This window comes from Musa acuminata, chromosome BXJ3-4 (assembly GCF_036884655.1).
Source record: "Musa acuminata AAA Group cultivar baxijiao chromosome BXJ3-4, Cavendish_Baxijiao_AAA, whole genome shotgun sequence".
NCBI lineage: Eukaryota > Viridiplantae > Streptophyta > Magnoliopsida > Zingiberales > Musaceae > Musa > Musa acuminata.
Window position 1 is genome coordinate 4,751,970 of NC_088352.1, and position 12,070 is coordinate 4,764,039.

The 12,070-nt window shown below is 40.8% G+C and overlaps 1 protein-coding gene across 2 annotated transcripts; it reads right to left on the reverse strand.

Annotated features, from left to right (window-relative positions):
* Positions 1-1,011: 1,011 nt before the first annotated feature.
* Positions 1,012-6,222, reverse strand: LOC135635859 (RNA pseudouridine synthase 4, mitochondrial-like). 2 transcript variants are annotated; one of them, XM_065147253.1, is made up of 10 exons: positions 5,789-6,220; positions 5,633-5,707; positions 5,411-5,551; positions 5,273-5,320; positions 5,114-5,194; positions 3,010-3,123; positions 2,775-2,876; positions 2,351-2,459; positions 1,545-1,591; positions 1,012-1,465 (listed from the first exon to the last, which is right to left on the reverse strand). In XM_065147253.1, exons 1-10 carry the CDS (start codon positions 6,119-6,121, stop codon positions 1,106-1,108), a joined length of 1,410 nt encoding a protein of 469 aa, XP_065003325.1. In that variant the 5' UTR covers positions 6,122-6,220; the 3' UTR covers positions 1,012-1,105. The 2 variants fall into 2 exon arrangements, with proteins under 2 accessions (XP_065003325.1, XP_065003326.1); XM_065147254.1 differs by lacking the exons at positions 5,114-5,194; positions 5,273-5,320; positions 5,411-5,551 and having other exon boundaries at positions 5,789-6,222.
* Positions 6,223-12,070: the final 5,848 nt, after the last annotated feature.

Sequence of the window (12,070 nt, forward strand, 5' to 3'; positions counted from 1 at the left end):
GTAATATGATTGAATAGTATCTTCTAAAGCTATGGCAGAAGAATTAACAGAACAGAGAGGATGAGAGATTAGCAATTGGAAATATATGTTTGGGAGAGAGATGGGTCTGTGAGGGCTCAGAATTTTTGTACAGATTTTATCTATTTTGTTTCTTTGTTGAATATAATATCATTTTTGTGTTTTAGTGTACTGAATTTCTTGCCAAACACCTAAAACATTAGCTCCATGGTGATGTTTTTGGGTTACCAACTTTAGGTTAAACAGTTAAATTCTGAATTTACACCTAAATAGTTGGTCTGATAATGATATACCAGATTTACTTATCAAAGGTTGATGAATTAAAATTTTATTTAATAAATTCTAAAGATAGTGACTAACTTAGTGAATAAAGACTATGTTGGTTGATCATGAAAATTCAAATTACCTCTTTGTCACTTACTCTTTAGTAAAAAAGAAAATTTGAGATTTTGGTAGATATTGTATTGTTGTGAGAAAGGCTTGCTTTTATATGATCAGATTCTTGGTGAAATGGATTTTGGACCCAACTATTTCAATTTAGTAATGTAAGACATAATTATATAGTCAAAGAATAATTGGAGTAAACTTGTTAAGTTTAGTCCATGTGGTGTTAGGGCTGTGGTCATGATAAAATGTGAGAAGGATTCATCAGTCATTAGAAAAGAGAATAATGGACAAAGCAGTGTCTTTGGCTCTACCTATTAGTTGAAATTTGAAAGCAACCTATGCAAAAATAAGACTTTGACTTACAACTAAAAGACAACATGGCAAGAAGAGCTATTTGACTTTACTGATTCAATTTAAACTTACACAACACCCACAAGGAGGCATTTCCAAGTTCTTCAAATGAATATTTTGTTGGAAAAAGGTAAGCTCAGCAATCTAATTCTCCTCTTAATATGATAAAAGTAATGACAGGATCACCATTTGTAAGCAGTAGCTTATGCAAGTAATAATAATAGTCAACTTCACTTGGTTCCTTTCACCAAGATATCTCAAAACTCTATAAAAATTAACCAATGATAGTAAAGATACAAGTGTCATCCCAGTAACAGGAAATATATAATCAAACATTCAAATTAAAGGTTTATAACAATGAGCTCAAGATTTCCCAACTTATTTGCATATGAGATGGCAAAGGAGCAACCAAATTAATCTTCTCAACTTTTGAGAAATCATGGCCTGTTGATGATTGCAGCTGCTGCAAAGCAACTGAAATATTAGGCAAAACCATTTGTTTACAATGGAGATGCAAGCCAGGTAACTTGTCGGAGATGCTTCCGCCATCCAATTCAAGGCCAAATGGAAGCTCTTCTTTGGGGATCTTTTCACCCTTGATAATTGACTCTGGGAACCGCATGGGTTCCCACTTCCGGTGTGCATGCCTACCATACTTGTGGTCCCCAACTATGGGTGTTCCTAGAACTTCAGCGCAATGGACCCGAAGCTACAATTGGAAAAGAAATCACTGCATAAAGAAAATTTACAGGAACTTCGGCAAATCTTGTGATTACCAACTACTATACCTGATGCTTTCTTCCAGTTAGTGGGAAAAGCTCTAGCCATGTGTAGTCTGCATAACAGCAAGCTAGTGTAAGATTGCAGCCACATCAGCCTTAATCTTAACCAAACACACAGACACACACACACAGATTTAGATCTTTGTCATGATATATAGAGAAAGGAAAATGCGGAGCAAACTAGGGTCCTAAGAGGTCATCCGGAAAATTAACTACCGAAAGCAGATTTTTCCTCTTTTAATTCACACTTATGGAACATGACCATAATCCAAAAAAGGAATATATACTTTCCTGATATGATGTTTGATTCTATGGTTCATTCAAGTAACAGATTTGTCCATGTTCCAGTAGCTGTAACAATCTAAGTTCCTATCTCAAGAAACTTGGTCTAGTATTATCAATACCTGTATTTGTCAAGAAAAAGAATTAAGTTGCTGAATCTGGATCCTGCTATTGGACCATGTTTACTTTCCTAGTCTGCCTCCCAACATTTCTTGAGTTGCTTGGAGTTTCATCAACTTGTTCAGACACCTTAATATAATGGATCATCTAACTTGTGTTTGCTCAACTGCAACATGAGAAACTTTAACTAGGCCCTACATACACCTAGATATTCTATTGAATATTTTCCTCAATCAAATCCATCAGTAACTGGTTTGTGCCTCCTCTCCAAAGCAATTATGCAGCATCATGAGTTTCATGCATCAAACTTGTTTGTACTTTACAGAGCTTATGTAGGTCAGATAGCATATTGTTCAAGGAAAAAGGTAACAGTATACACTTGTAAAAAGCTTGGTCTATAAATCACCTACCATGACTTGATCTGATCACTTTATACTCTGTCAAGGCATGCTGTGATGATGCGGACTTTCCATCATCTGCAATGATTATTCTCTCTGACTTCCCATCTTCCAGTACAATCTGTAACAGCAGAACATAAAATTCTGGTGAGGATCCATATAATATATTTAACATACAGTAGAAAGCAAAGAGCTTATCAATAGGTCTCTGGACTAATATATTTAGTGGGCTTAATTTTTATGAAATTGAAATTTTAATTCCTGCAAAGAATTTTTATTTACACAGCATAGACATAGGCCTTTATGGAATGTCCAGACATGCTCTGAGTTTGACAGGTCACAATGCATTAAATTGGCAGGCAACACCATCATCATTAGCCTCAATATATCTTGAAAGGAAAAGACAAAAAAAAAGCAGCCATCTCAGTGATTTAACCTTTGCTAATGGAGCAGATATTAAGCCTTTTGAGTGTCTTGGAGTTCCAATAACAAGAGCCAAGTACTTTCTCTGCAGTGGCCTTTGAGTAACATTGATGTCCTTGAGGCATAGAAATTCAGCTTAATCAAACATTAAAATGAATTGCATATAAAATTAAACTAAAAATTCAGTCCATTTATTTTTGTGATCTGTTGTTACATGAATATGCTGACAAATATAAAAGTTCACTTACATCAGCTAGTGCTCCAGAAGTTTTCTCACGGAAGAGAGAATGCAGAATGGTTGTGCTAGTTTGGGTTCTACCTAGCACAAGAACACCACTACTATCTCTATCAAGCCTGTGTACCTGCATACAGTAAGGCTTGTCATCAAGAGTTTTGAATCATTTACTACATTAAGAATACAATAAAAAAGGAGGATCATACTTTATAACTTAGTTGAGCTCAAGTAGAGTTTTTTCGCAACCTATCTAAAAGAAACAATCAACCACAAGGCCTCAGATGTCCTTCTAAACAATCTATAAACACATCATGCGACACACTGAGTTCGGAGATCTACAGTATTAACATGATATATCCATGAGAACATATTAGATCCAAGAACAAGTTATCCATCTCTGAAGCTGAACATAGACATGAGGAGGAAACATTAGATTAAGATTTGAAAACATTAATCATGCTATATGGGTTTAGGGTTTTAAATATTGCTAGTTAGAAGGCTTACTTTCTTTGAATGGATGAAACTCCTAGAGATTTCAAACTATGATATACCGAACCTGCACTCCATATAAAATACCATTTTCTTCAGAATATGTCAACGATAATAGAACCAAATTGATCTTCATATGCCCCCTATGAATTGCTATTTCTCAGGGCCCAAATTCTAGTTGTCTGTGACAAGCTTGTTATAGCTCTATCATTGTTGATCAGCCTTGGTATTCCAACATCACCTGTACCAATCGTTTCTTCCAGTCAGCCTTGGCCAGCTTTGCCCATTATCTTCCTCTAATGTTAAACGGTAGTAGAACCTCTTGGCATGCCCTTGTTACCTTTCAGTTCTTTAGATCAGTTATTCTTCTTCAGTTAAAATTGCTGGCTATTTAAAAAGACAATTAGATATTAAAAATTGTATCGACAGATGAAAGATGAAATCATTGTGACCTTAACAGCCTTTAGGATTTTGATCAATAAGTAACTGGCTCCGGTGGCTGCCTTAAGCAATAAATCTACCCTCCAAATAACGAATATTAACAGAAAGGATGATTCCACTCACCCATGTTAGGCATAAAAAATTGACAATACCATAGGACCAACTTCAGAGTCCAAGTTCTAGAGAGGAAAAGAGAATGAACCAGAAAATTAAGTTGTTTTCTTGTTTCAAAGAGGTTGGTACTCCCCAGAATGAAGATACAGATTACAAAATTATGTTGCCTAAAGCATGTACGATACTCGAATCAAATTAGTCATGTGAAGTCAGCTTACTGTCACGAACGGTCGTCGCGCACCCGCAACAACTTCGTTCAACGATCCGTTCGTCGCTCACACCCGCTTGTACAGCTGCTTGACAGCAGGTTTTCTTTTGGTTTTGGGTCATTTTGCTTGTAAATATGTAAGTTCGAACAAGCTGCAGCGCTGCAATGCGACCGCTCACCGAACCGAGCAAAACAGCCCCAAAACAGCCCAAATCAGCCCCGTTTTCGCGTGCCACGGGCTCGCGCGGCGAACTGTCTCGTCAAAGCAAAATGTCAGCCATTTCAGACCCCTGGAACCCCCCAGGTGGCACCGGGCTGGATGGGGCTTCGGTTATATACCGGGCGTTGAACACTCTTTCGCAAGTTCGCACGTGACCTTTACGGGAACTTGGTGTTGCGCCTGGGACCAGGTGAGCGGCTGTTTGTGGGCTTGCAGCTGTTCGTTCATCCTTGAAAGCCTTGTTTTCCTCCCTCTCCCTCTTTTCTCTTGTGCACACAAGGTGTTCGACGATTTGCTTGTAAAGCTTCCCTTTTCGCGAGACTTCGGGACTTGTCCGTTGCTCGTTCTTTCGATCTAACTTTCTTTCTCTTTTACAGGTCCTTCGGGACCTGCGAGAGGTTACAAAGTGGCTGATCCTTGCGGAGCAAGATCGCAAGGGCGAAGCGCGACTTAGGCAACGCAAGCTAAGTTCGCGTCTTTGCCGCACGGGTGACCCGCGATTTTGGCAACGCACGCTAGCTTCGAGTCTTTGGCCGCAAGGGTGCCTCACGCCTTAGGCAATTCCAGCTAAGGTCGTGACATTACGGCAACCACTAAATGAAATAGCCAAAATTACAGCAAGCATGGTTGAAAGTTGAAACTAACCAGTCGAGGTGGTTCAGAACACTCATATTTCAAGCAATTTGCCGCAAGCGCATCCATACTATATCTGATGCCAACGCCACCCTTTATAAAAACACAGGTAAGAACCATATATCATAATCCGCACAAAGGCATCAAAGACATTCGATGCAGTCTACCGACCTGAACCGGCATACCAGGAGGTTTGTTGACCACAATAATAGCTTCGTCCTGTATCCCTCACAATGATGAAGTCAAGTAGTTTGAAGCAAAACAATGATCAACTAGAACCTGAACCAACAAAAGGGTAAAAATCGAAACCTTGTACAATTCGAGGCTGCGAACGAAGCTGATCTCAACATCATTATACTTAGACCTATAACTTCCCTCGGTGGTAAGATTTTGCACGGATACAGGTAAAAAGATTACTTCTCCAGGCATCATAGCATCTTTCACCGAGACCTTGAAACAATACATCAATGAAAGACATTGGCACTCTAAGCTAACATCATATCCATTTAGCTCATGGTTTGTAACTATTACCCTTCGCAGTCGGCCCTGTTCAGCAGGAGTTGCATTACCATTGTATACCACTTGTGCTGTTTGATCCCTCCGGACCTGCCAAAAGTCTCCCTTTTTACAGGAAAATATGGGATAAAGAACTCATTTGGGCATTCATTCGAACATTTAGAGGACGACCTGCCTCAGCCGGAAGAGCTTATGGACGAGAGACATGGGCAGGTGGGGGCAACAGCGGCGGACCCACTTCAATGCCGACATGGGCTCGGTTTCCGCCACGGGGCGGCGGCCGGCTAGCTCTTTCCCGACGGAAACGCCGTCGATGGGTGGCGAAAACGGGGGCAGGGCGAGCCATTTTCCCTTCGGCTTTATCGGCTCGTGTTGTTCGATCAGAGAAGAAGCGGGGGCGGCGGAGTGCAAAGAACGCAAGAGCACGGAAGAGAGGATCCTCGCGGAGCTCGATGGTGCCGAGGAGAGGCGGCGCTGCCAGAGGCGGACGAGCCCCGCCGACATGAGCGTGTGACGACCGTGACACCAGTCTCCTGGGCTGCGGAGAGGGCTTAACGGCTGCAGCTTACCTGTCCGAGCCAAGACAGCGTTCAGGGTTCTCCAGTTATAGAACCGAGCCCACCCGTTATATATCCAGCATATCACACACTAAAAATTCCTATAAAAAAACCTCATCCAAGAAATAAATTGGAAAATGTATTTTTTCTCTCTTATGCAATTTAATTTTGCTGTTTGACTCGTGGAATTTATTTTAATACCATTTGTATTTTTAATCTGATAAGACAAATTTTCAATATCAAATTAGTTTATTTAAGTTGTTAAGTTATGAGCCAACTCTAATATATATATATATATATATATATATATATATATATAAGCAAGAAAAAACTCATGTTCGAAGATAATAAATCATGCGTATATTTGTCGGAAATCATATAACAATACAAGTCATTTTTACAAACAGTTGGTAGGTGTATGGGTTCAGGTCACGACGGATCAAAAGCCAATCAATTGTTATCCCCGGGGCTCGGCCCCGACTTCTTTATCCCATCCAAAGTATAGCGCGTGAATCCATCGGCACTCCGAGCTCCTCCGGTCTTCATCTCCCGGAGAAGTAAGTCGCCGAACCAGCGATCGACCTCGTCGGCCACGCCTTCTTCATGGAAACATCCGGGCCGGGCTTGCACCGAGAGCGCGAGATCGGCCGCCAGCAAAAGGAATACTACGAAGTAGAAAGCCCCGGCTCTTGCGGCCATGGCGGAAGGACGGGGCGAAACGAGGAGCAGCGAGCTGCGTGTGGGGTTAGCTCCGCTTGTGCTGGTTTATGTAGGGAGTCGAGCGAGGGGGATTCGTTTGACCGGGAAGAGTTGGAAACCGCCGCCTTGAACGACGTGGTTTGATGCGTTAAGCGACCGAGCGCTCTGGTGAAGCATCGAAGAGGAAGAATGATGCAAAATGGTGGACTTTTGATGTAGAAAAGTTGGAACATGCAGTGGTTGAATTGAATCGGAGGAGGAGGAGGAGGGAATTGGAGTGTTTCGTGAGTCCATTTTGTTTGTTATAATGCCTCAAAGACTAATGCTACTTTTGACCGGGACGTAGAATATGGAAGCAGGTGTGGTTGCTTCCGCGCGAGGGGAAATGGGAGGTTAGGTGTACAATTTCCGCACGGGTTAGGGTGTACAGTTCACGAGGGGGAACTGTGAAGTGTTTCATGATTCCACTTGTTTGTGAGAATACCTCAAAGACTAATGCTGCTTACCTTTGATCGCGACGTTGCTTGTGGGCGAAGGGAAATGGGAGGCTCAGGTGTGCAATTGACTACGGGTTTGGGTTGAAGAAAGTTGAGGCATAAGATTTATGCCCATGGGTGGGACCCAAGGTGGAAGACACGCACCCGGAGGACACATCACTGACCTGGCAGTCCTTTCAGCTTCGCGGTATGCGTGCCACATCAGCATCATCATGCCTCGTAACCTAAACACAATTGGTGAAACCAGTTCTTTTTTTTTATTTTTTTACCGAACATCTATATTTTAAAAAAATTAAAATAATATTTTTTAAAAATGATCATTTTTTTTACCCCGTTCATCGGTTGCCCCCTCAACCTAGCCTAACCCGTCAACTACCATCTTCACCATTGCTCTCAACCGAGTAGCTTGCGACAACGATGTTTGCTTGGAGATAGTGTAGTGAAAGGAAACCGACTAGCCATCGTACGAGATGATCAATTCTCGTACGAGGGTTGCAAGTGGAGGGGGATGATCTTGAGCAATATAGAGGGGCTATGAGTGATGACGGGCCCTCACACGATAGATGTGGGCAGCAACAATAGATTCCACCAAAGAAGTGCTAAAATAATATCGGACCAAGAGTATTGTCTTAGAATTTTTTAAAAGTAAAAATACTTTACGAAAAATAAGATTAATTGTTAGCTAAAATGATATATGAGTTTCAGATGAGATGATTAATGTTTTAGGTCATGTTAATATATTATGCTTAGGCGTGTGAAGTTTAATGGAGGTGCTTTTTATTTTCTTCTTAAAATCACTAGACTAGTGATTGAATTAAGCGTTTTGCACAGCCATCAACTAGTGATCTTTCTACAGATAACACAACATATAATTCCTTTTGCGTTGCTTCTCCTTGAATTCAAAGCTAGCTGATATCACAAGCTCCTCAGAACTTTTGTTCCCTCTCTTCTCCTCTCTGAAGATAAGAAAGAAAGAAAGAAAGAAAGAGAGGAGAAAAGAAAAAAGCACAGTGAGAGAACCATTAAAAGCGTGTAGCAACCTTCTTGGAAGCTACTTTACAGAATGATGGAACACCTGATAGATGCTAATTGGTGGGCTCCTGCAGCCACTTTGTTTTCTCTGCATCAACTGTTGTGTTCTCCTATAGGCATCCATATTCGAGGATCTATCAATGCATGATAGATAAGATAGTGAGAACTCCTAGTTTTTGGAAGCTTAAGATAAGAACATCGTCTTTCCCACTGCCTTTTGTCCATTCAGTAAAAACACTTGGGAAGAAGTCCCACTACCTTTCTTTCACTCATCTTTCTTCTTTATATTATGGTGATATCCAATGCCTCTATTATTATCATTATAATTTTTTTATTTCACACAAATGTCTACTGTTATACATCTAAAGCTTCACTCTTGTTTCTGAGCTCCTGAATTTTTCATGCTTATCATTACTTTCGCTTGGCTATGATGGTGTCTTTCTACATCAAAGACGGTGTCTTGTCCATGTTAGCATGATCTTGATGTTGTTTTCGCTGAAAGATGTGTGAGAGAAGACGAACATGTTTCACAGGAACAGAGACACCACCACGTTATTTGTATGTCTGAGTACTACAACCAAGACACTTGAATTGCGTGTAGCATCTCACTTCTCGCTCGCTCTCTCGCTCTCTCTGCACCGGCAGTATCGTCTGGTCACCGGTGCAAGCCCGCCGCCGCGGCCACGTGGCCCTGCCCGGGGCTCGGTCCGGCCTGCTTGATCCCCCCCAGGGCCCCGAGGTAGGAGAAGGAGGCGTCGCGCCCGCCGCCGGCGCCAACAGACCCCGGGCTCTGGACCTCGAGCGCGGAGCCGCGCTCCAACCCTCCCGCCATCTGTCGCGCCGCCACCACCATCGCCATGCACGATACCAACAGGAAGAGGCCAAGAAGCGTCCATATCCGCGGCCCGCTCACCATTGGCCAACCGCTGCTCCACTGGACGATCCGCACCCTCCCGCCGCATTTATAGCGCGTCCGTGGCTCGCCAATGGAGAACCGACGGGTGTTCGGCAAGGAGGTGTTTATTTAATGGGGTGCACACTTCTAGGAGTGGGTTGTGGGGGCACTTAAGTGGGCTACAGACCTCCAGCGGTGTCTCGAGACAGGAGAAGATTAGGGGGATTGCGCCATGGCGTCGGGAGAGAAGGAGGTCGCGATTTCGAGGAAGAAGGAAATAGGGGAGTGCCAAGTGTCCATGCACGAATCCTAAAGCCCATTGAGTCATTAATAGTAAGTTGGACAGCAATTTTCCAGATTTTATTGCTAAATTTAGTACTGATGGGACACTAAGAGATGGTAAAGATAGGAGTGATTGCCAATGCCAATCCAACTGAGCAAATTTAATGCAGATGGTAATGCCTTCGTTCTTTCAGGAACATATCAACTTCAATGCATCCAACAACTACTCTCTTTGGAGCTTAAATCACAACGGAGTTCAGCTGGGACATGTACACCAAGTATTGTTCTCTCTACCAAAATATGATAAGCATATTAGATTCTTCACGCAACCATTGTATAAATACATAATCTGACAAATTATCCTTAACTTTCCAAGGAATCTGTATTTGATTACTAGTACAAGGAGCTTCTTCTTCAATTATGGTACTGCTTCCATTCTTGATGTGATCTACATTCATCATGCTATATATGATGACCAAATGACATCTGTAATACTTCTCTCTCTCTCTCTCTCTCTCTCTCTCTCTCTCTATATATATATATATATATATCTTCCTCTCCAAACCAACTTGATTAATCCAAACTGTGTAAAGCTTTATTACCAACAAGATGAGAATGTAAAAGAGTTAGAGAAGTTGATCTTAAAGAGAAATCTGTGATGCATAACAAAGATTAGCAAATTAGATTGGCACATCAGGTTGCAAATAGAAATAAGATAGCAATAAACAGTGCTCAAGAATAAACACACTGCCATTATCAAAACAAAAAAAAAGAATTGATGTGCATCTTATTTATGAAGTTCTTAGAAAAGAAAACCAATGTGGGGCTCGGACATGCATCCTTACATCTGCATCATACTATTTGAGCACCCAGATTGCATGTTACTATAAGGTATGTAGATGATAGCAATAGAGAGAAAACATCCAAATGCCAAGAACAGCTAAAAGGTTTAATTATGACACCATTGATGAAGCAAAGAAAAATTACGTGCTAGTGCATTAGACAGTGAAATATATGGTTTGACACTATGGTAAGACAACTTAGATATGCCGCTGAGAGTTGAGACACTCAAGACTGGTAAGATCACATGAATAAGAAAACAAAAAAATAGAGATAAGCTAAGATAAATGTGTGTCGACCATTACCTAATAGCTTAACCGTCTAGGTTAATCAACAATATCATCATGTAAAACTAAAGGATATACCTGAAATTTAAAGTGGGAAGTGAGTAGTTTATAAGCTCGATATTGTGAACTAGCGAAAAGTAAAAAATATGGAGGGAAAATTACATCTTTTATTATAATTGTAATTTGGAGTTACTGCTCGATGCGAAATAATGGTCAAGAAACTGATAAGAGAAAAGAATTAACAACTTAACATATCTATCAATCGCATAGTAAACCAATTGCTATGCTGTGTTGCAAATGATGCAAGCTACAGTTGACATGTAACAAATCAGATGCCAGCCATGATTTTGTCTAGAAAATGGTTCTAAATGCAGCCTAGTATAAACTCGGTTCTAATGGGAAGGCAAGCTTGAGAACAACATCGACAGAATCAACATCCATGTGGTGGCTTCACTTGCAGCAAGCATTAATGGGTCAACAATCATGCAATAGTTTCAACTTAGAGCAATTATTCAGCAAGAGAAACTTCCATCAAAGCAATATTTGTTCTGCAAAGGTAAAAAACTATGTTACAAGGCACATTGATCAACCACTTGCCCATGACAAAAGAAAAGACATCAAATCTTCTTGCTGTGAAGAAGATGTTCAGAGAAAGGAGGTGAAGCTGACAACCTAATTTCTGTAATTAAGTAGATCAGAGGAGCTGCACCATTGTCCAATTAAAATATAAAGGACTTTGAAAATACCTGATGGTTCTAAAATGTGAGAAACAGACAACAGATGTACACAAGCACCTTTCACCATAGCCACATAATCCTGATGGGCAAGGATCACAACCTTTTGCTTTCCTAGTTCTATATTTCTACACTCTACTCAGATCCTATTAAGCCACAGTTCCGAAGTGATTGAGTCGATTAAATGGATCTTGTTCCATCATTGAGTGCTACAATATTTACACATCAAATTAAGGGATGAAAGAAATCCTACTTTATTGTTTCTGCTAATTTTCCTAAGATACATTCCTTAAGTAATCAGTAAACACACAAGCAACAATCCATAGCATGTTCCCCTTTACCACCAATGACTACCAAATAGAACTCCAGAGTAAAAAACCAGTTTCAGAACATCAAATTAGCATCCCTTGTTCTCTCCCAACTGATGGATTAATTCCTTTATCTTCCCATCTATCATAATTATTTTATATCAAGTGCAAAAGAAAGGCTATGGCGATTGTAGAAAGAGTTCTAATGCAGGAAGGCTCGTTTTTCTAGCTTCTCATTCATCAAATTAGATATCTTTTTGGACAAACAAGAGGAAGAGAGGCAGATCCATAACAAGCTATAATTCTGGTCTCATATGATCAG

Excerpts from the sequence above, each read along its gene's own strand:
- LOC135635859 (XM_065147253.1), bottom strand. The coding sequence starts at position 6,121 with ATGTCGGCGGGGCTCGTCCGCCTCTGGCAGCGCCGCCTCTCCTCGGCA. Across the intron at positions 2,877-3,009 it reads CTTCTGGAGCACTAGCTGAT|GACATCAATGTTACTCAAAG; the intron begins GTAAGTGAACTT and ends CTATGCCTCAAG. Across the intron at positions 1,592-2,350 it reads AGTGATCAGATCAAGTCATG|ACTACACATGGCTAGAGCTT; the intron begins GTAGGTGATTTA and ends GCTGTTATGCAG.